Consider the following 20,973-nt stretch of genomic DNA (forward strand, 5'->3'; position numbering starts at 1 on the left):
AGCCTCCTGGGCGTCCACGGGGGTGTTTCTGGGGGAACTGCAGCCCCGATCAGAACAGCTGCTACCCTCCCAGAGCGTGGTGAGGAGAAAGACACACAAGAAACAGGAGAAGCGCCAAGGAAAAGCACTGAGTGACCGGAGGGAGGCCGAACAGGCAAGCGGAGGGGCAGCGGGACAGCGGGGCGCCGGCTCCCGACCGGGGGAGGGCAGCGGGAGGAGAGGCGCCGGCCCGCCAGAGGAGGAAGCGGCCGCGCCCCCGGCTTCGGCTTCACCACGGGGCCTTCCAGGCCCAAAACTGACCCCTGACTTCCGGCCAGATCTGGACCAGCGCCGCCGTCTTTCCCCCCTGTCCTGTGTGCGGTGGGCAAAGGACACTCAAGGGCCAGACCCCAACAAAGCTGGTCCTGCTTCACGCAGAACTGCGGGGCACCCCGAGGGTCCCCTGGGGCAGTCACTCGGCACGGTCACCGGCCCGGAGCGCTCAGTCCGGACGGGCCGGAGTCCCCCAGGGCGGACCTCCAGGACCTGCTGCTGTGGCGCGGGGCAGTCCCCGTCGCGCGCTCCCCCCGGGTCCGGCCGGGCCCTCGCGGTCCCCCAGGCAGGACCTGGGAAGGAGGCGGGCGGACGGCGCAACCAGTCAGAGCCAGCATTCCGCGGGCGTCCGGTTCAGCTCAGGCGTGCGTGTCCGACTCTGTGCGACCCCACGGACTGCAGCATCCCTGTCAGTCAGGCGCGGCCCGGGCAACCGGGAGGCGAGCCCGGGGAGGGACTTCCTGTCGGGGCGGCGGGGCTTCCGGGGCAGCGGGACTTCCTTTCGGGGCGGCGCCGCCGCAGCGCCTCAGATGGCCGCGCTCCGCGCAGCGCTAGCGGCCTCGCTCGCGGTCGCCAGCGCCCGGCCGCCGCCCCTCGGCCTCCGCCCGCCGTCCGCCTGCTGCTCCGCGTTGGCTGGCGCCATGGAGCCCGCGCCCCGCTGGCTGGCCGGGCTGCGCTTCGACAACCGCGCCCTGCGCGCGCTGCCGGTGGAGACGCCGCCGCCCGGCCCCGAGGGCGCCCCGTCCGCGCCGCGGCCCGTGCCCGGCGCCTGCTTCAGCCGCGCGCGGCCCGAGCCCCTGCGGCGGCCGCGCGTCGTGGCGCTGTCGGAGCCCGCGCTGGCGCTGCTGGGCCTGGGCGCGCCGCCCGCCGCCGCCGCCGCCCGCGAGGCGCGCGAGGCCGAGGCCGCGCTCTTCTTCAGCGGCAACGCGCTGCTGCCGGGCGCCGAGCCCGCCGCGCACTGCTACTGCGGCCACCAGTTCGGCCAGTTCGCCGGGCAGCTGGGCGACGGCGCCGCCATGTACTTGGGCGAGGTGTGCACCGAGGCCGGCGAGCGCTGGGAGCTGCAGCTCAAGGGCGCGGGGCCCACGCCCTTCTCCAGGTGCGTTTGGGGGTGCGCCCGCGGGTGAGGCGTGTGGCCCGGGACCCTAGAGCGAGCTGGGCAGGCGCGCCCGGGCCGAGGCCCAAGCCCGGGGCCCGGACGAGAGGCCGGGAGCTGAGCGCGGCTCCTGGCCGCCCCTGAGCGCCCCCGCGCCCCCGCCTGGCACGGTGCGGCCCTGCGGCCTCTCAGGTCGGGCCGAGCGTCTGATCCCGCCGCGCTGGCCGCTGCCCGTGCTCTGTTCTGATAAACGACCCACGGACTTCGGAGCCAGTTCTGCGCGTGACACGCTCGTGTTTACTGCGTGCCCCGCGGGGCTGCCAGCGCTCCGGCGCTCAAGGCCTCGTCGGAATGCTGACCGGGCCGTCGGCTTGCCTCCCACACAGTTAGCACCGCGGATGCCTACTTACTCCGAGCACTTGGGGCCAGCCCTGCTCTGAGGGCGCAGTGAGGTGGGCGCTGTCCGTGCTCCTCTGGGGGCTCGTGCTGCCGGCCTGGGTCCGGATCCTGACAGCCCTACCCGGCAGGGTGCCCAGCTGTCGCCTGTGCTGTATGCCCGCGGCTGACAGGCTGTTCTGCTCTTTAACACAAAAAAGTTCATATCCGCCGCCCATACTGTTAAAATGCCTGTTGAATGGCCAGAAGAATTACACCTGACTTGGAGTTTTATGTTCAAAGACATTCTGAAAGTGTGGCTGTTGTCTGGCCCCTCTGTCCAGGTACTGAAACCGCCCCCACCTCCTTCTGTAGCAGCTCCACCTCAGGTCCTCAGGTTCTTCCTCACACCCCAGCCTTCAAACCTTTCTGTGTCTGAGGCGTCCTGAGTTCAGCCTGGCACCCCCACCACCGCCCTGGAACAACTTGCTGAGAGTTGTCTGCACCTTTGACCATGTGTGAATGCCTCACACTGGGGCTTGCACATTGTATGAGCATCTTTCAACTTCCTGTGTTCGTTTTGACAATTTGTTTTTGTTATAAAAAATTTTTTTTGAGAGTGACAGGCTGCTGGAAGTTGCTTTTAATATTTGAAGACTTGGGTTATAAGTCTGTTTCCAGACCTGAAGTCCTTTGAAAGAAAGGGGCTGTCTGACTGTTCGCAGGCTTGTGCCCACCCACCAGCTCCAACGTTTCCTGGGGTCCCCAGCCTCCCTCAGCAACACAGAGGCTAACATCTGAAGTGGTGTGAGCGGCCTAGGCCAGCAGCTGCTGGAGTGCCCAGGTGTGAGCTGGGGGTGGAGGGACAGGTGGCTCCTTGCCTTGGCCTCCGTGGGGGCTGGGGCTTCAGGGTGGCAGGTGCAGGCGCTTGCCGGGTGTCCTTCTCTGTGGGGGCAGGTTAGGGAAGGCCCTGTGCCCTTGCTGTGTGATCATTACCCGGTTCTGGTTTCTGCTTTGGGCACCTCGCCCTGGGCAAGGAGGTAGCCTGCCTGTTCTCCGGATCATTTTTTACCAAATCCACGATTAGCTTGAACAGTGCTGGCTTCCTGCTGAATAGGCCAGGGTGGGGGTGAAGTGACATCTGAGGACAGATTACAGACCACAGGGGGTGAGTGGAATGCCGCTGTGTGTTGAGTCTCACCAACCAGAGGCAGGTGCGGTCAGCCTGCAGACAGCCTTGGGGTGACGTCAAGCCTGGTTTCTAGAGGTGTCAGTCGCACCTGGAATAAGCCCTCCCGGGTGAGGGTGAGGCAGGAGGCTGAGGTGGTCCCCACGCCGTGTGGAGGCCCACGGAGGTCTCTGCTGACCCCTGGTCCCGCTCTAGGCGTATGCCCCGGCACCTCAAGCTCATACTGGCCTCTTCCCTGCAGAGGACGTGGGTAGAGGTGCATCCCAGGCACCTTCATGCAGCGTCTCTGTCCTTTGGCAGGTGAGACAGAAGTGAGCCCAGAGTTTGTTTTTTCTAGAGAATTTTCTAAGTTGTCTCAAGTGCCTTCCTGCTGGGGGAGTGCTTGGACGCTTCTGTGCCCTGGGCCAGGCCAGGGTCCTAGGCCCAACTCTGAAGGGCAGAAATCCAAACTCACTTTGTTGTGGCTGCTTGCTGGTTGGGGGCTCTTGGAGGTCGAGGTGTCCAGCCCCCTCACCTTACAGGGAGGGGCTAAGGACACGGCTCGTGCAGGCGAGCCGTTCTCATGCACTGCTGTGACTTTCCTTTAATTTAAAAAAAACAGAGTAAGAAACTTTGGATATCGTCACTCCATTCTAATGGGTGAAAAGCTGAACAAACTGAAAAATCAACAAGTCGTCTTAGATCTGCAAGAAAAGTGAGGTCAGAGGACAAATCGCTGCCCACCCCCCACCCCGCCCCGACTGGAGAGACCGACAGGCAAAGACAGAGAATTTTTCATCACCAGAGCAGGCGTCTCCAGGAGCACTTGCCCTGCAAGTGATGGTTTGCTGGAGGCTCAGTGTGGACAAGCCAGTTAAAACCCCAAGGGCCCCAGTCACAAGGGGCCCCCGCGCTTCGCTGAGTTTTATCTCCTGGAGCTCTACTAGGTCCTCACAGTGAATGCTGGTAGAAAATCCCTTTGTGCTTCTGGCAGGAGTGGGGAAATGGAGCCGTTTGAAGTTCACAGGAGCACCGTGTTCTTACCAAGCCTGCCCTCAGGGGGAGCTAATTAACCCGAGGCTGCCCTGCTGGGGTCATCTCAGAGCCTAACTGACCTGGGGAAGGGCCCAGCTGCAGCCTCTGGCAGAGGGGAGACTGAACAGCGCGTGTGATGTTCTCGGTCCAGACGCCCAGCTGCACTGACGGTCTGAGGCCTCCACCCAGTACCTGTAGCCCACCACCACACCACAGAGGCCTGCTTATAGCTGCTCTGTTTGCCCTGAACACATGCCTGGTTATCAAGAAAAAATTACAGAACACACTGAAAGGCAGAAAACACAGCTGGAAGCGACAGGGCCAGCATCAGAATTAGCCTCAGACGTGGCAGAGGTGTCGGAACTATCAGGCCAAAGACTTGATGTAACTGTGGTTAATATGTCAAAGGCTCTAACGGATGGAGTAGGCAGCATGCAAGAGCAGATGGGCAGTGCGAGCAGAGAGGTGGGAGTTCTGAGAAAGACCAGAAGGAAGTGCTAGAGGTTGATAGTAAAAACACTAACAAAAATGAAGAATGCTTCTGATGGACATATTACTAGACTGGACACAGATGAGGAAAAGTCTCTGAGCTTGAGGATATCTCAGGAGAAACCTACAAAGATGCAAAGAAAAAAACTGAAAAGTTCTCACTGTCCCAGGAACTACAGGACAGCTGCAAAAGAGGTAGCATGTAGTACGAATACCAGGAGGGAAAAAGGGGACAAAAGAAATATTTAATGTAGTGACTTGAGAATTTCCCCAAATTAATACCAGATACCAAACAGATACAAGAAGCTCAGAGTGCACCAAGCAAGATAAATGGCTACCTGAACCCCTACAAAAAACAAACAAAAAAACTACACCTAGGCTTATAATTTTCAAACTACAGAAAAGCAAAAATAAAAGTGAAAAAAGCTAGAGGAAGGAAACACTTCACCTACAGAGGAGCAGAGATTAGAATGACTGCTGACTTCTCAAAAGCCAGGCAAGCAAAGGAAAGTGGAGTAAGGGGGAAAAATTCACCCACCTAGAATTCTGTGCCCTGTGAAATTATCCTTCAGCAGTGAAGGAGACAGACTCCCTCAAACAAAAGTTGAGGGAAATTGTTACCATTAGATCTGTTTTGCAAAAAATGTTGAAAGATGTTTTTTGTAGAGAATGAAAATGATACAGGTCAGGAACTTGAATCAACATAATCAAAGGAAGAGCACAGGAGAAGGAAGTGAATGTAGAATAAAAGCTTTACTTTTCATCTTAACTGATAGAACAGGTAATAGTTTAAAGTAGTAGAAACAAGGCATTTGGTTACGTGTAAGTGAAATTCATGACACCAAATGGAATAAGGGGTGGGAGGAAGAGGCTGGGATCACGTTGTTATAAAGCACTCGCATGCCTACGGAGTAGTATTGTGCTACTTGCAAGTGGAGTTGGATTAGCTGGGAATGTGGATTACAAACTCCAGGGCAGCCATTTTTCAAAGAGTAAGAAAACAAAACACAAAAAAGTATTACTGATACGCCAGGAGAGAACTAGTGAAAAAGGAGAAAATAGAATCACAAAATGCTCAATTAAAACCACAAAAGATGGGGTTGAGGCAGGGAGAGGAAGAAGGAAAGAAAAAGGAAGAAGAGAGTGAAAGGAAAACACTTTGGTCTAGACGTTTTGATCTAAACGCACTAATTAAAACAAGATACTGTCAGAAGAATTGTTTAAAAGTCTTCTATGTTGTCCATAAGAAACCCACTTTAGATATGAAAACATGTAGATTAAAAATAAATGGATACTAGTGTACCATGCTAACACTAATCCAAAAACAAGCAGGAGTGGCCATATTAAATCCAGAAAGAGTGGACTTTGGAGTAAGGAAAGTTACTAGGGATAAAGAGGGGGCCAACACGCCAGAACAATCCTTACGGTGAGTGAGTGAGTGAAAGTCGCTTAGTCGTGTCCGACTCTTCGTGAGCCCATGGACAATACAGTCCATGGAATTCTCCAGGCCAGAATACTGGAGTGGGTAGCCTTTTCCTTCTCCAGGGGATCTTCCCAACCCAGGGATGGAACCCAGGTCTCCCAAATTGCAGACAGATTCTTTACCAGCTGAGCCACAAGGGAAGCCCAAGAATACTAGAGTGGGTAGCCTATCCCTTCTCCAGCAGATCTTCCTGACACAGGGATCAAACCAAGGTCTCCTGCATTGCAGGTGGATTCTTTATCAACTGAGCTATCAGGGAAGCCCATCCTTAAGGTATATGTGTCAAACAGCAGCATCAGAGTGCCATTTGGCAGAAACTGACAACTTCAGAGAGGCATAGAGGAACGCACTATCATAGTTGAGACTTCAACACCCCTCTATCAGAAATGGACAGAGCCAACAGGCAGAAAATTGATAAGGACACATTTGAGCTCAATTAACACCATTGATCAACTGGATACAATGAACATCTAGGCCTACTTCATCTAACAACAGAATACATATTCTCAGGCCCACATGGAACATTTATCCAGATAAACCACATTCTAAGCCATAAAACACACCTTAACAAATTTTTTAAAATAGAAATTATACAGTGTCCGTTCTCAGGCCACAATGGAATCAAACTAGAAATCAGTAACAGGTCACTGCTGCTGCTCCTGCTGCTAAGTCACTTCAGTCGTGTCCAACTCTGTGCAACCCCATAGACGGCAGCCCACCAGGCTCCCCCATCCCTGGGACTCTCCAGGCAAGAACACTGGAGTGGGTTGCCATTTCCTTCTCCAATGCATGAAAGTGAAAAGTGAAAGTGAAGTCGCTCAGTCATATCTGACCCTCAGCGACCCGATGGACCGCAGCCCACCAGGCTCCTCCGTCCATGGGATTTTCCAGGCAAGAGTACTGGAGTGGGTTGCCATTGCCCTCTCCCAACAGATCACTAGAAAACCCCAAATTCTTGGAGATTATGCAGCATACTTCTAAATAATGCATGTTAGTTGCTTCCATCATGTCTGACTCTTTGCAGCTCCATGGACTGTAACCCACCAGGCTCCTCTATGGAATTCTCCAGGCAAGAATACTGGAATGGGTAGCCATTCGCTTCTCTAGAGGATCTTCCCAACCCAGGGATGGAACCTGAGTCTCCAGCATTGCAAGCAGATTCTTTACCATCTGAGCCACCATCCCAAGAGACATTTTTAAATGTTTTGAACTAAATGAAAGTAAAAATATCAAATGTGTGGGGTACAGTGAAAGCAGTGCTTTGAAGAGAATTTAAAGCAGTGAGTGAGTGCATATGTTAATAAAGAAAAGCGATCTAAAACCAATATTTAAGTGTCCATCTAGGAAACTACAAAGAAAAGAGCAAATCCAATCCAAAGTAAGCAAAAAAAAAACACAAAACACAAACATTGTGTGTGTTGGTGGTATAGTGGTGAGCACAGCTGCTTTCCAAAGTAAACAATAAAAAGAATGAGAACAGAAATCAATGAAATTGAAATATAGAGGAGAAATCAGTGAAATCAGAAGCTTTCTCTTTGAAAATATCTATAAAATCAATAAGCCTCTAGCCAGGCTAACTAGGAAAGAAAGTTAGGACTCAATTACTAATACCAGAAATCAAAGAGGGAAGATCATACCATTCGTATAGATATTGAAAGGAAATTAAAAGACTTTGAACAGTACTATGTTCACAAATTTGCTAGCCTAGATGAAAAGGACCAATTCCTTGAAAGACAAAATTTACCAAAACTCACAAGAAAAAATAGACAATCTGAATAGGCCTGTATATATTAAAGAAATTGAATCAATTAGTAGCCTTCCAAAACAGCATCAGGCCCAGATGAGTTCACTGGTGAATTCTACCAAACATTTAAGGACAAAATTACGCCACTCTTTTCAGAGAATGGAAGCAGAGGAACTAATCCCTGACTCATTCTGAGTCCAGCGTTGTCCTGATACCAGATCTCGACAAAGGCAATACAAGAAAACTATAGACCAAGATCCCTCATGAACACAGACAAAGAATTCCTCAACAAAACATTAGCAAATAAAATTCAACAATGTTTGAAAAGAATTATCCATCACCACCAAATGGATTTATTCCAAGTATGCAGTGCTAGTTCAACATGCAAAAATCAATCAAAGTGATCCATCAGATCAACAGGCTAAAGAAGGAAAATCATATATTAGTTGAAGTAGAAAAGGCGTCTGACAGACCCTAACACTCTTCGTGATAAATCAGAAATAGAGAGGAATAGAGTTTCTACAGAAAACCTACAGCTAAATCTACTTCATCATGGGAACCTCAGAGCTTTCCCACTAAGATCATAAATAAGGCAAAGACGTTCCGTCTCACCGTTGCTTCTCAGCAACCCTGGAGGTCCTCGCTAATGCAACAAGGTAAGAAAACCAAGGCACACACATCAAGATGGAGAAATAGAAACTGTTTTGTTTGCAAATGGACATCTACGTAGAAAATCTCAAAGAATGGACCAAAGTGGGCTCAGAGCAGTTACAATGATATTGCGGGATACAGAGCCACTACTGTACTATAGCCAAGCAATGACAAGTGAAATTTGAAATTAAAAACAGTTTACATTAGCATTGCTGAAAATGAAATACTTAGGTGTGAATCTAACAAAAGATCTCTATGAGGAAAACTACAAGACTGATAAAAAAATAACTAAATCAGCGTAAAGACATCCCATGTTCATGGATATGAAGATTTAATATTGCCAAGATGTCGGTTCTTCCCAACTCAATCTGTAGATTCGATGCAACCCCAATTAAAGTCTCAGCAAGTTATCTTGTAGAAATTGACAAAATGATTCTAAAATTTTTATCAAGAGGCAGAAGAGCCAGAATAGCTCAATATTGAGGGAGAAGAACAAAGTCAGGCCTGGCACCGCCCCCACTTCAAGACTGACTAAAGCTGTGGTAATCAAGAGGGTGTGGTTTTGGCCAAAGAATGGATAGATCAGTGGAACAGAGCAGAGAGCCCAGAAATAGACCTGCATAAATGTGGGTCTTTGACAAAGGGGCAAAGGCAGTCCAATGGAGCAGTGATAGTATTTTCAACAGATTGTACTGGAACAGCTTTCCAATCCCAAAGAAAGGCAATGCCAAAGAATGCTCAAACTAACACACAATTGCACTCATCTCACACACTAGTAAAGTAATGCTTAAAATTCTCCCAGCCAGGCTTCAGCAATACGTGAACCGTGAACTTCCAGATAGATGTTCAAGCTGGTTTTAGAAAAGGCAGAGGAACCAGAGATCAAATTGCCAACATCTGCTGGATCATCAAAAAAGAGAGTTCCAGAAAAAACATCTATTTCTGCTTTATTGACTATGCCAAAGCCTTTGACTGTGTGGATCACAACAAACTGTGGAAAATTCTGAAAGAGATGGGAATACCAGACCACCTGACCTGTCTCTTGAGAAGCCTGTATGCAGGTCAGGAAGCAACAGTTAGAACTGGACATGGAACAACAGATTGATTCCAAATAGGAAAGGAGTACGTCAAGGCTGTATATTGTCACCCTGCTTATTTAACTTATATGCAGAGTACATCATGAGAGATGCTGGGCTGGAGGAAGCACAAGCTGGAATCAAGATTGCTGGGAGAAATATCAATAACCTGAGCTATGCAGATCATACCACGCTTATGGCAGAAAGTGAAGAAGAACTAAGGAGCCTCGATGAAAGTGAAAGAGGAGAGTGAAAAAGTTGGCTTAAAGCTCAACATTCAGAAAACGAAGATCATGGCATCTGGTCCCATCACTTCATGACAAATAGATGGGGAAACAGTGTTAGACTTTCTTTTTTTGGTCTCCAAAATCACTGCAGATGGTGATTGCAGCCATTAAATTAAAAGACGCTTACTCCTTGGAAGGAAAGTTATGACCAACCTAGACAGCATATTAAAAAACAGAGACATTACTTTGTCAACAAAGGTCCGTCTAGTCAAGGCTGTGGTTTTCCCAGTGGTCATGTATGGATGTAAGAGTTGGACTATAAAGAAAGTTGAGTGCCAAAGAATTGATGCTTTTGAACTGTGGTGTTGGAGAAGACTCTTGAGAGTCCCTTGGACAGCAAGGAGATCCAGCCAGTCCATCCTAAAGGAGATCAGTCCTGGGTGTTCATTGGTAGGACTGATTTTGAAGCTGAAACTCCAATACTTTGGCCACTTGATGCGAAGAGCTGGCTTATTTGAAAAGACCCTGATGCTGGGAAAGATTGAGGGCAGGAGGAGAAGGGGACGACAGAGGATGAGATGGCTGGATGGCATCAACGACTCAATGGACATGGGTTTGGGTGAACTCCAGGAGTTGGTGATGGACAGGGAGGCCTGGCGTGCTGTGGTTCATGGGGTCGCAAAGAGTCGGACACGACTGATCGACTGAACTGAACTGGAACAACTGGACGTCCACATTAAAAAGAGAATCTAGACACAGACCTGACACCTTCTACAAAAATTAACTGAGACTGGATGACAGACCTACACACAAAATGCAAAACTAAAACTCCTAGAAGATAAAACAGAAAATATGAATGACCTCAGGTATGGAAATGACTTTTTAGATACAACACAGAGGACAGGATCCATGAAAGAAATGATAGGCTGGACTTTATTCAATGTAAAACTTCTGTGAAAGTGTCAGGAGAATGACAAACCACAGACTGGGAGAAAATCCCTGTGGAAGACATGTCTGATAAATGTCTGTTTTCCAAAACATACAAAGAACTCTTAAAACTCAACAATAAGAAAACGAACTGATTTTAAAATGGGGCAAAGACTTTGCTAGACACCTCCCCAAAGAAGATAGAGAGATGGCATCTAAGCACATGGAAAGATATTTCACATCATGTGTCATCAGAAAAATGCAAATTAAAACAGTGAGACAGCACTACACCCATGAGAACAGCCAAGTTCCAGGACACTGACAACACGAAATGCTAGCAAGGGCGCGGAGCAACAGGAAGCACGTTCATCGCTTCCGGGAGTGCAGAATGGTCTGGCTGCTTGGGAAGACTGGTGGTCTCTTACCAAGCCAAATACATTGTCACCATATGATCCAGCAATCATACGACTTAGTATTTACCCCAAGGAGTTAAAAATGTGTCCACATGGAACTCTGTATACGGATGTTCACAGCAACTGTATTCCTAATTGCCAAAACCTGGAAGCCACCAAGATGTCCTTCAAGGTGAACAGATAGGACAGACAGTGGAATAGATAATTCCAGACAATGGAATGTTATTCAGCAAAAGAGTAGAAAGAAAAAAAAAAAAGAAATGAGCCATCAAGCCATTAAGGAACATGTTGGAAACTTGGATGCTTATCAGTAAGTGAAGAAAGTCCATCTGAAAAGGTCACACAGTATGATTCCATCTGTGACACTATGACATTCTGGAAAAGGCAAAACTCTGGAGACAGTAAAAAGACCGGGGGTTGGGAGGGGAGAGATGGCTCGGTGGAGCACGGAGGACTTTGGGCAGTGACACTTCTCTGTGTGACCCTGTGGTCACGGTGGATCCCCATCTGGGCAGTTGTCCAGACCCACAGGATGGGCAACACCAAGCGTGAAGCCTGATGTAAACATGGGCTCTGGGGGTGAGGACATGTCAGTGTGGGTTCACTGACTGACAGATGTCCTGTCTGGGAGGAACACTGATGCTGGGGCATATATGAGAAATCTCTGCCTTCTGATCGCTTTTGCTGAGAACGTAACAGTGCCTAGGAAAATAAAGTCTATTTAAAATAATAATTATGTCAGCTTAGGATAAGAAGAGAACGTCCGAGTCATTAGGAGCTGCCCAAGGTGGACTGAAGTCCTCCCCCCACCGCAAGCGGTGCTGTGTCTGTGCTGTGTTTTTTACAAAGTAAATTCTTAGACACAGAACTGGAGGCACGAGTGTGCGTGTGACCGTGCGTGTGACCCAGGGAACGGCTCTCCCCATCTTCAGTGTGGACTCGGCTCCCACGGCAGGCTGGCACCCGTGCTGTGGATATAGACCTGCAGGACGTTAGGGGCACAGCGTCTGGGGTCACGCAAAACAGACTCGTTCTACGCTGACGGCAGAGCTGCTCGGGGGCTGGTTTTCAGAAGCCGGTAGCGGCTTTCCTGCAGTCCCTTCGGCCTGCAGCTGTGTTGCCGGGGCCCGGCAGTGACCTCTGTGCTTGACCTCAGACAGGCGGACGGCCGCAAAGTGCTGCGCTCCAGCATCCGCGAGTTCCTGTGCAGTGAGGCCATGTTCCACCTGGGTGTCCCCACCACACGGGCCGGCTCCTGCGTCTCATCCCAGTCCACTGTCGTGCGCGATGCCTTCTACGACGGGAACCCCCGGCCCGAGCCGTGTGCCGTGGTGTTGCGCCTGGCCCCCACGTTCCTCAGGTAAGGCCCGCGCACTCATGTCCCCAGGCCAGGGGCCGGGCAGCGAGCCTGGAGCCACGACCTGGGGTCTATGACCAGGGGCTGCATCAGGCACGCCGGGAAAATGGCCTCACCTGCATGGCTGGACGAGTGGCCGTGACGCCCAGCACGCCCGCTCCCAGGGCCCCGTCCGCCGAGTGGCCTTCTGCTGCTGGGGGCCTGTGAGTCCTCGCGGTCACCAAGCTGTCTGGAATCGAGCACTCGGTACCAGCCACCCAAAGCCAGTCGCCAGGAGGCAGCTGTGGCAGTCTTGGGGATCAGGGGACTCAGCCGACCCCATGGCTCAGCCGTCTCTGGCTTCGCCTTTGTCTCTGGGGTGGAGGTGCTGGGCCCCCAGGGCTGGACCAGACAGTCTGCTAAACGCTGGTCTGTGTCGCGTAGGCTGTCGGGCAGCACCCCTGGCCTCCACCCACGAACTGCTGGTAGTCGGCCCATGTGACCAGCAAACCTGGCTCTGGACGTTGCCTTGCCCCCTGGGGGTGCAGCTGCCCCACCGCTGACCCCAGCTCACCCCAGTACAGGCCTCCTCCCCCCATGAGACAGCACGGATCCCCTCGTCCCCGCAGGGCGGCCGTGCTGTCCCGCCCCATGTGCCCTGGGAGGCGCCCCATATCAGCCTGTGTCCCTGAAGATCGGCCGTGTTTGTATGGTTTGTCCCCCACTCACCACTGCTCTGGCCACGAGCGCTGGCAGCAACCCCCTTCCCGCCTCACTCAAGAGGGGAGGCGTCATGTTTAACCTGTGGTCAACGTGGGTCTCCCCTCCAGGTTTGGATCCTTCGAGATCTTCAAGCCCAGAGACGAGCACACGGGCCGGGCGGGCCCCAGCGTGGGGAGGGACGACATCCGACTGCAGATGCTCGACTACGTCATCAGCACTTTCTACCCTGAAATCCAGGCCTGTCACCCCGGGGACCACGTGCAGAGACACGCCGCCTTCTTCCGGGAGGTCAGTGGGGGCTGCCCCCTGAGGGTGGGCGCTGGGTGTCCTGCCCTCTTGAGTCCCCTCCTGTCCCAAACCCTCATCACCACCCACTGGCTTGGCCCAGGGCTAGCTTCTCAGATGCTGAGGGTCAGGGTCCTGGGACGGACCCCCATTTGAGCAGCCTTGAGGAGCCGTGCAGAGATCTTGGGGGAAGTCAGGGCTGGCGGGTGCTGGGTCTCCCACATGGGGCCTGTGCACACAGTCGCCCCCAGCACACACCCCTAAGCCTCTTGACTGGGGGACACACTGACTGTCCTGGCTCAGGGCTGAATGCACCCTAGAACTCTCAGGCGTGGTCCCAGGGGCCGTGCAGGTGCCCCCGCAAGTGGGCACAGAGCAGCGTGTCGGTCCCGGCCTGCACCCGGGGGCCATGTGCAGAGACATGCTGGGGAGGCCTGGCCCCTCCCCAGACCCTCCAGGCAGTGTCTTCCCATCTGTCATGCGGGCAGTGCCGGGGAGGCTTGAGGCTCCGCTCACACCCAAGGTGGCAGCCTGAGCCTGGCTTCTTGGTCAGTGAAGCCGAGCGTGGTGCCGTCCAACGCAGACAGCGCCCGCGGCCTCAGAAGGCGAGCTGTGGGTGGGCTGCTCAGCGGGCCACAAGGCCATCGGGCACACCTGCGGCTCGCAGGGCTCCTCCTGGCTGGGTGCAGGGCGGCAGGGCCGGCAGGGCCCTGGCTGCCCAGGTGGGCTGGTGGAGCCTCGTCCCCTGCAGCCCCCAGTGAGGCTGGACCTGGGGCGGGTTTGCCTGATAATGTGGAGACTTGCTTCCTTCTTTTGACATGGTCATCCCACGTGGGGGCCTGTATCATGAGAATGTCAGGGTTCCCTGATTTCTCTGGTTTGGGTAAAAGCCAGAATAGTGAGTATATAAGAGACGGTGGTGTGTGTGTGTGTGGGGGGCGGTTTCCTTGTCACATGTCCTCGGGCGTTCTTCCCAAGTCAGGACAGGACACTGGGCAGGCTCCCCGGGAGTCGCGCAGTGTGAGACGGGCCCAGCGGGCACAGGTGGTTCGGGGAGGGGCTGGGCCCAGAGGGAGTAGCAGTGGCCGTCCTGTTGCAGGTGACCCGGCGCACGGCCCGGCTGGTGGCTGAGTGGCAGTGCGTGGGCTTCTGCCACGGCGTGCTCAACACAGACAACATGAGCATCGTGGGGCTCACCATCGACTATGGGCCCTTCGGCTTCCTGGACAGGTGGGCGTCCCGCTGCCTGCCATCAGCCCCCGGGGAGGCACGGCATCATAGGCCCGCATGGCTGCTTTCGTGAAGGTTTTGTTCAGTGTTTGATTCTCAGCAAGGCCTGGTCAGCAAGCCATTCCCAGAGCAGGAATCCCCCAGAGGGCTTTACCACAGAAGCGTTTAACCAGCCCCCTCCACTCTTGGGTAGAAAGTGGGCTGAAGGGGCAGGTGAGGCTGCAGGGCCCGTGGGACAGGGCAGGACTGCGGTGTCCACCCGGGTCCCTCGGTGGGTCCCTTTAGGCACCACCCACTCTTGCCCGTCCGGCAGGTATGACCCCGATCACGTGTGCAACGCCTCCGACACTGCCGGGCGCTACTCGTACAGCAAGCAGCCCGAGGTGTGCAAGTGGAACCTGCAGAAGCTGGCCGAGGCCCTGGACCCCGCGCTGCCCCTCGAGCTGGCCGAGGCCATCCTGGCAGAGGAGTTCGACGCCGAGTTCGGCCGGCACTACCTGCAGAAGATGCGCCGGAAGCTGGGCCTCGTGCAGACCGAGCAGGAGGGCGATGGCGCCCTGGTGGCCCAGCTCCTGGAGACCATGCACCTGACCGGTGAGTGGGGCCGGGCTGCTCATGGGCCGTGGCTGGCTGGGTCCCCGTCTCCCGTCCTTTGGGACTGCCTTTGCAGGGTGTGTGTGACTTCCTGGCTGATCCGGCTTGGAGACCCAGTGCTGCCCAGCACAAGTGGCCGGCCGGGCGCCCTTGGGGAAAGCATCCTTTGCACGAGTGTGCCATGAGCCACCGGCCAGTTCACACGTTGACTCCTCTCGGTAGAGCACACCCCCTTCTATCCGCTGCTGCGTGCTTTCACACTGTGCGTCAGTCAGGTGTGCTGCTTCTCACAGCCTCGTGGCTGGACATCCAGCCTCGGGACGCCATCTGCTGGTTGCGTCCTCACAGGGCAAAGGGGGAGCAGGAACACAGAGCCCCTAGCAGGGTTGCACCCTCCTACCTACCTCCCAAAGGCCCCGTCTCCAAACACCATCCCCCTGAGGTTTGGGTCTCCAGGTGTGAAGCTGGGAGGGGACACACAGGCGCCCTTGCATGCTGGGGTGAATCCTACATACATGGTCCTTCTAGGGTTTTGCTGAGGTTTCTCTGCCTGTGCTTACGAGGGATGCTGATCTGTGACTGTCTTTTCTCCTGGTACCCTTGTTCGGCTTTGGTATCAAGACAGTGCTGGTTTCATGAGATGAGTTAGAAAATGTTTCCTCCTATTTTTTAGAAGAGTCTAAGGATTGGTGTTAACTCTTCTTTAAATGTTTGGTGGAATTCACCATGAAGCCCTCTGGTCCTGACTTTTCATATGTCAGGAAGTTTACAATCTCTTTACTTGCTATGGGACTATTGAGATTTTCTTTTTCTTCCTGAGTCAGTTTTGGTAATTTATGTTTTTAGGAATCTGTCATCTAAGTTATCTGGATTATTATTCATAGTGTCCTCTTAGTCTTTTATTTCTGTCTAATCAGTAATGATATCGTTGCTGTTACTTTTTTTCTTTATTGTTTTCAGTTAGTCAGTTCAGTCGCTCAGTCATGTCTGACTCTTTGCGACCCCATGGACTGCAGCACCCCAGGCCTCCCTGTCCATCACCAACTCTCGAAGCTTGCTCAAATTCATGACCATTGAGTCCGTGATGCCATCCAACCATCTCATCCTCTGTCGTCCCCTTCTCCTCCTGCCTTCAGCCTTTCCCAGCATCAGGGTCTTTTCAGATGAGTCAGTTCTTCACATCAGGTGGCCAAAGTATTGGAGTTTCAGCTTCAGCATCAGTCCTTTCAATGAATATTCAGGACTGATTTCCTTTAGGATTGATTGGTTTGATCTCCTTGCAGTTTAAGGGAGTCTCAAGAGTCTTCTCCAACACCTCAGTTCAAAAGCATCAATTCTTCAGCAGTCAGCCTTCTTTATGGTCCAACTCTCACATCCATACACGACTACTGCAAAAACCATAGCTTTGACTAGACGGACCTTTGTTGGCAAAGTAATATCTCTGCTTTTTAATATGCTGTCTAGCTTGGTCATAGCTTTTGTTCCCAGGAGCAAGCGTTTTAATTTCATGGCTGCAGTCACCATCTGCAGTGATTCCAGAGCCCCCCAAAATGAAGTATCTCACTGTTTCCATTGTTTCCCCACCTATTTGCCATGAAGTGATGGGACCAGATGCCATGATCTTAGCTTTTTGAATGTTGAGTGTTAAGCCAACTTTTTCACTCTCCACTTTCACTCTCATCAAGAGGCTTTTTAGTTCCTCTTCACTTTCTGCCATAAGGGTGGTGTCATCTGCATATCTGAGGTTATTGATACTTCTCCTGCCAATCTTGATTCTAGCTTGTGCTTCATCCAGTCCAGCGTTTCTCATGATGTACTCTGTACAGAAGTTAAATAAACAGGGCAACAATATATAGCCTTGATATACTCCTTTGCCAATTTGGAACCACTTTGTTGTTCCATGTCCAGTTCTAACTGTTGCTTCTTGACCTGCATATAGATTTCTCAGGAAGCAAGTCAGGTGGTCTGGTATTCCCATCTCTTTAAGAATTTTCCAATTTATTGTGATCCACACAGTCAGAGGTTTTGGTGTAGTCAATAAAGTCAATTTTTTTCTTTATTGGTTTAGCTAAAATTTCATCAGTTTTACTGATCTTTCTGAAGAACCAATTTTGGTCTCATTCTCTCACTTTTATTCTCTGTTTATCTCTGCTTTCATCTTTCTGTTAAGTTTGGTCTTGTTCTTTTCTTAGTTCTTTAGGTATAAGATGAGGTTACTGATTTGAAGTGCTTTTACTGAGAAGTAGCTAACGTGTAGCATCTTACAAGCCTCAGGTGTGCAACATGACTGTGTGACATGTGCAGCACGAGACCACCAGCACATACAGTTACGTTTTTTTCTGGTGATGAGCGCGCTGTTCTTTCAGTTCAGACATACGTACCTATAAACTTCCCTCTGAGCTCTGCTGCTTTTGGTTCATACCTCCAAGTGTTTTCTCATTTCTCTTGTGATTTCTTTTTAGACCCAGTAGTTGATTAATTTTAACACTGTTATCCAGTTGCTAAATTGTGTCTGACTTTTTGCAACCCCATGGACTGCAGCAAGCCAGGCTTCCCTGTCCCAGTTTGCTCAAACTCAGGTCCGTTGAGTCGATGGTGCCATCCAACCATCTCACCCTCTGATTTTCCTTCCATTTGTGACTTCTAGCTTCTTTCCATTGTGGCTGCAGAATACACCAGTATTCTCAGGGTACTAATTTTATGGCCTGGAGAACATGCAGCTGAGAGCTTGGGTGGAGAGCTGTATTTGGTGTTCACTGTTTCCTTGCTGACTTCTGTCCAGGGGTCAGGTGCTGATATCCCAGCTCCTACAAAACTGCCCGGCTCTGCCCTTGAGTTGTTTTGTTGTTGTTCATTGGAGTACAGTTTCTTTAACATGTGTTCAGGGACTTCCCCGGTGGTCCAGTGGTTAAGAATCTGCCTTCCAATGCAGGGGTCATGGGTTTGATCATTTGTCGGGAAACTAAGATCTCACCTGCCGCAAGACAACTAAGCCCTTGCGCAACTAGAGAAGCCCCGCAAACTACAGGGATGACCAGCACAGCCAAAACGTGTGTTTGCCCTTCAGTCTTACGAGTGTTTGCTTTGTGTGTTGGGGGCTCTTGTTTGATTGTTTTATCTTCTTGCTGAACTGACTCACCCATAGCTAACACTCCTCCTTGTCAAGTGCTCACATAAAGTCTACTTTCCTGATGGCAGCACAGCCACCCAATTCTGTAGGTTACTATTTGTGTGCTATATTTTTTCCATCTTTTCACCTTCAGCTGAAGTGTCTTCAGTGTCTTACTGTCATCCGATCGTGTTTTGTATCCATCCTGCTGGTCTTTGCTCTTTGAATAGTGACATTAATCCGTTTACTTTGGCCGGGGGGGCGGGGGGGGGGGGCGTCCTCTCAAGATCTTAGTTCCCCATCCAGGGGCTGACCCACGCCCTTGACAGTAAAAGCGCATTGCTAACCACGGGACCAGGGAGCTCCCTCGTCCACTTACTTTATAAGTACCTGCAGATAAGGAAGAATTTGTACTGCTTCGTTGTTTTGTCTTACACCATTTTTGTCCCTCAATTTCTGTCACCACGCTCGTGTTTCGGTGGGTTTTGTGTACACCGTTCTGATTCCCCACTCCTCCTCTGGTTTTGGCCGTTTCCTTAGGGGTTATGGTGACACTGGTTTAGCCAGCCAGGCCAAGGACACCACACGACACGCCTGTTCTCAGGTCCTCTGCTGTCTCAACCTTGCAGCTCCCAGAGCGTGCAGTGCTGAAGGCGCTGACCACGATGGGGGCCAGGGCCGGCCTCAGCGCCTGGACTGTTTGTTCAGGTCACCAATGAAGAGACCGGCCTTGGAGGCCTTGGGAGACAGCGTGACTTGTCAGGTTCAGAGTGGGGACCAAGTTGGCGGCACTGAGAACAGGCTGGGGGTGGGGGCGTCAGGAACCCCTGGCCTGACGCCCAGCAGGGCTCCACACCCATGCTGGATGAACACATGTGGTTGTCTGGCAACAGGGCGGTGCCCTGAGCAGCTCTGTGTTCCAGGGGCTGACTTCACAAACTCCTTCTACCTGCTGAACTCCTTCCCAACTGCGCCGGAGTCCCCAGACCTAGATGGGTTCCTGGCTGCGCTGATTGCACAGTGCGCCTCCCTGGAGGAGCTGAGGCTCGCCTTCCGACCTCAGATGGATCCCCGGTGGGTGCTTGGGTCTTGCTTCCCAGGAATTTGTTTCCAGAAAAGGGAGGACTATTTAGAATGAAACCATGGGTGGTCAGACCCTGGCTGTGTAGCCCTGAGGCCCACCAGTCAGAGGAAGGGACGCAATGCTGACACTGGAATGGGGGGCCAGGAGGCACAGGGTGGGGCACAGTGGCTTCTGCTCCAGGGAGGCCCCCCAGGAACAGCCTGGGTGTGGCCCGCCATCTCCAGCCACTCAGGCTTTCTACACCTGTTGTCCTGGGGGTGGGGCCCACACTCAACCCATCAACAAGTTTGGGGCCAGCAGGAATCTAGTGCAGCCGTGTGCGGGGAGGCTGAGCTGGCAGGACCTGCTGAGCACAGAGCCAGGGTGACTGAGAAGGGGGTGTCAGGGGCTGCCCTGCCGCCCTCCCCAGCTGGAGGATCCAGCTCTGCGGTCTCCATGGGCGGAGTCAACAGCAGGAGACGGGCCGGTCATGTGCAGGGGGTGCTGGTCATGTTCCCCCATCTGCCCCGCCCACCGGACCCGGGCTCCGCCCTGGGGGGGCCGAGCACAGCAGTGTGGCAGGCCGGGAAGGCCGGCCTGGGGCCCCTCACGCGCCCGCTCCGCGCAGGCAGCTGTCCATGATGCTCATGCTGGCGCAGTCAAACCCGCAGCTCCTGGCGCTCATCGGCACGCGGGCGAGCCTGGCTCGGGAGCTGGAGCGCGTGGAGCAGCAGTCGCGGCTGGAGCAGCTGAGCGAGGCCGAGCTGCACGGCAAGAACAGGAGCCGCTGGGCCACGTGGCTCCACAACTACAGGTGCCCCCTGCCCCCCTTCCCCCACACCCCAATCCCAGTGCGGGCCGGGCTACGCGGCTGACGCCCAGTGGTTTGCAGGGCCCGGCTGGAGAAGGACCGGGAGGCCAGCAGCGACGCGGCCACCTGGCAGGCCGAGCGCACACGTGTCATGCGCGCCAACAACCCCAAGTACGTGCTGAGGAACTACATTGCACAGGGCGCCATCGAAGCTGCTGAGAGCGGCGACTTCTCGGAGGCAAGCGCTGTCTGCCGCCCCCCGCTCCCCGACCTTCATCGGCTGCGGAGGAGGCCGGTCCCCAACAGCCGCCCTCGCTCTCCACCCCCCTGCAGGTGCGGCGGGTGCTGAAGCTGCTGGAGACCCCTTACGGCGGGGAGGCGGAGGCGGAGGCTGCCGAGCCCGCGGAGGCCAGTGAGGCGGCCGAGGAGACCGGCGGGGCGGCCGGCCGGCGGCGCTCCTACAGCAGCAAGCCCCCGCTCTGGGCGGCGGAGCTGTGCGTGACGTGATCCTCGTAACTGCCCTGGGGACTCCGCGCAGGAGACCCCAGGGCCAAGCCCTTGAGTCCACGAGGCGGCCCCCACTCCCGTCTCTCCGTGACGGCGGGGATGTCCAGTCAGGACCTGACCCGTCTCCGCCCGACGCTGACTCGCCACCCCTGCCCCAGCCTCTGCTCCCCACGACCGATGCCCCACACCCGCACCGCGCAGCCCCGAGGACCGGCCGCTCGGCCCCCACCCACCTGGCGGGGGTGGGATGGGGGGACGCGGCCCCCCAATAAACCGGCAGCCTCCTCAGTGGCCCCGCGTGGTTGTTCGCCCGCGCCCA

General features: G+C 53.5%; 1 protein-coding gene across 2 annotated transcripts; it reads left to right on the forward strand.

Annotated features, from left to right (window-relative positions):
- Window positions 1-810: 810 nt before the first annotated feature.
- On the forward strand, window positions 811-20,942 carry SELENOO (selenoprotein O). Of its 2 annotated transcripts, none has more exons than XM_061418928.1 (9): window positions 811-1,411; window positions 12,153-12,356; window positions 13,163-13,343; window positions 14,440-14,570; window positions 14,884-15,164; window positions 19,197-19,347; window positions 19,965-20,150; window positions 20,229-20,318; window positions 20,481-20,593. In XM_061418928.1, exons 1-9 carry the CDS (start codon window positions 843-845, stop codon window positions 20,494-20,496), a joined length of 1,809 nt encoding a protein of 602 aa, XP_061274912.1. In that variant the 5' UTR covers window positions 811-842; the 3' UTR covers window positions 20,497-20,593. The 2 variants fall into 2 exon arrangements, with proteins under 2 accessions (XP_061274912.1, XP_061274911.1); XM_061418927.1 differs by having other exon boundaries at window positions 812-1,411; window positions 20,229-20,385; window positions 20,481-20,942.
- Window positions 20,943-20,973: the final 31 nt, after the last annotated feature.

The sequence above is a fragment of the Bos javanicus genome, chromosome 5 (genome assembly GCF_032452875.1).
Source record: "Bos javanicus breed banteng chromosome 5, ARS-OSU_banteng_1.0, whole genome shotgun sequence".
NCBI lineage: Eukaryota > Metazoa > Chordata > Mammalia > Artiodactyla > Bovidae > Bos > Bos javanicus.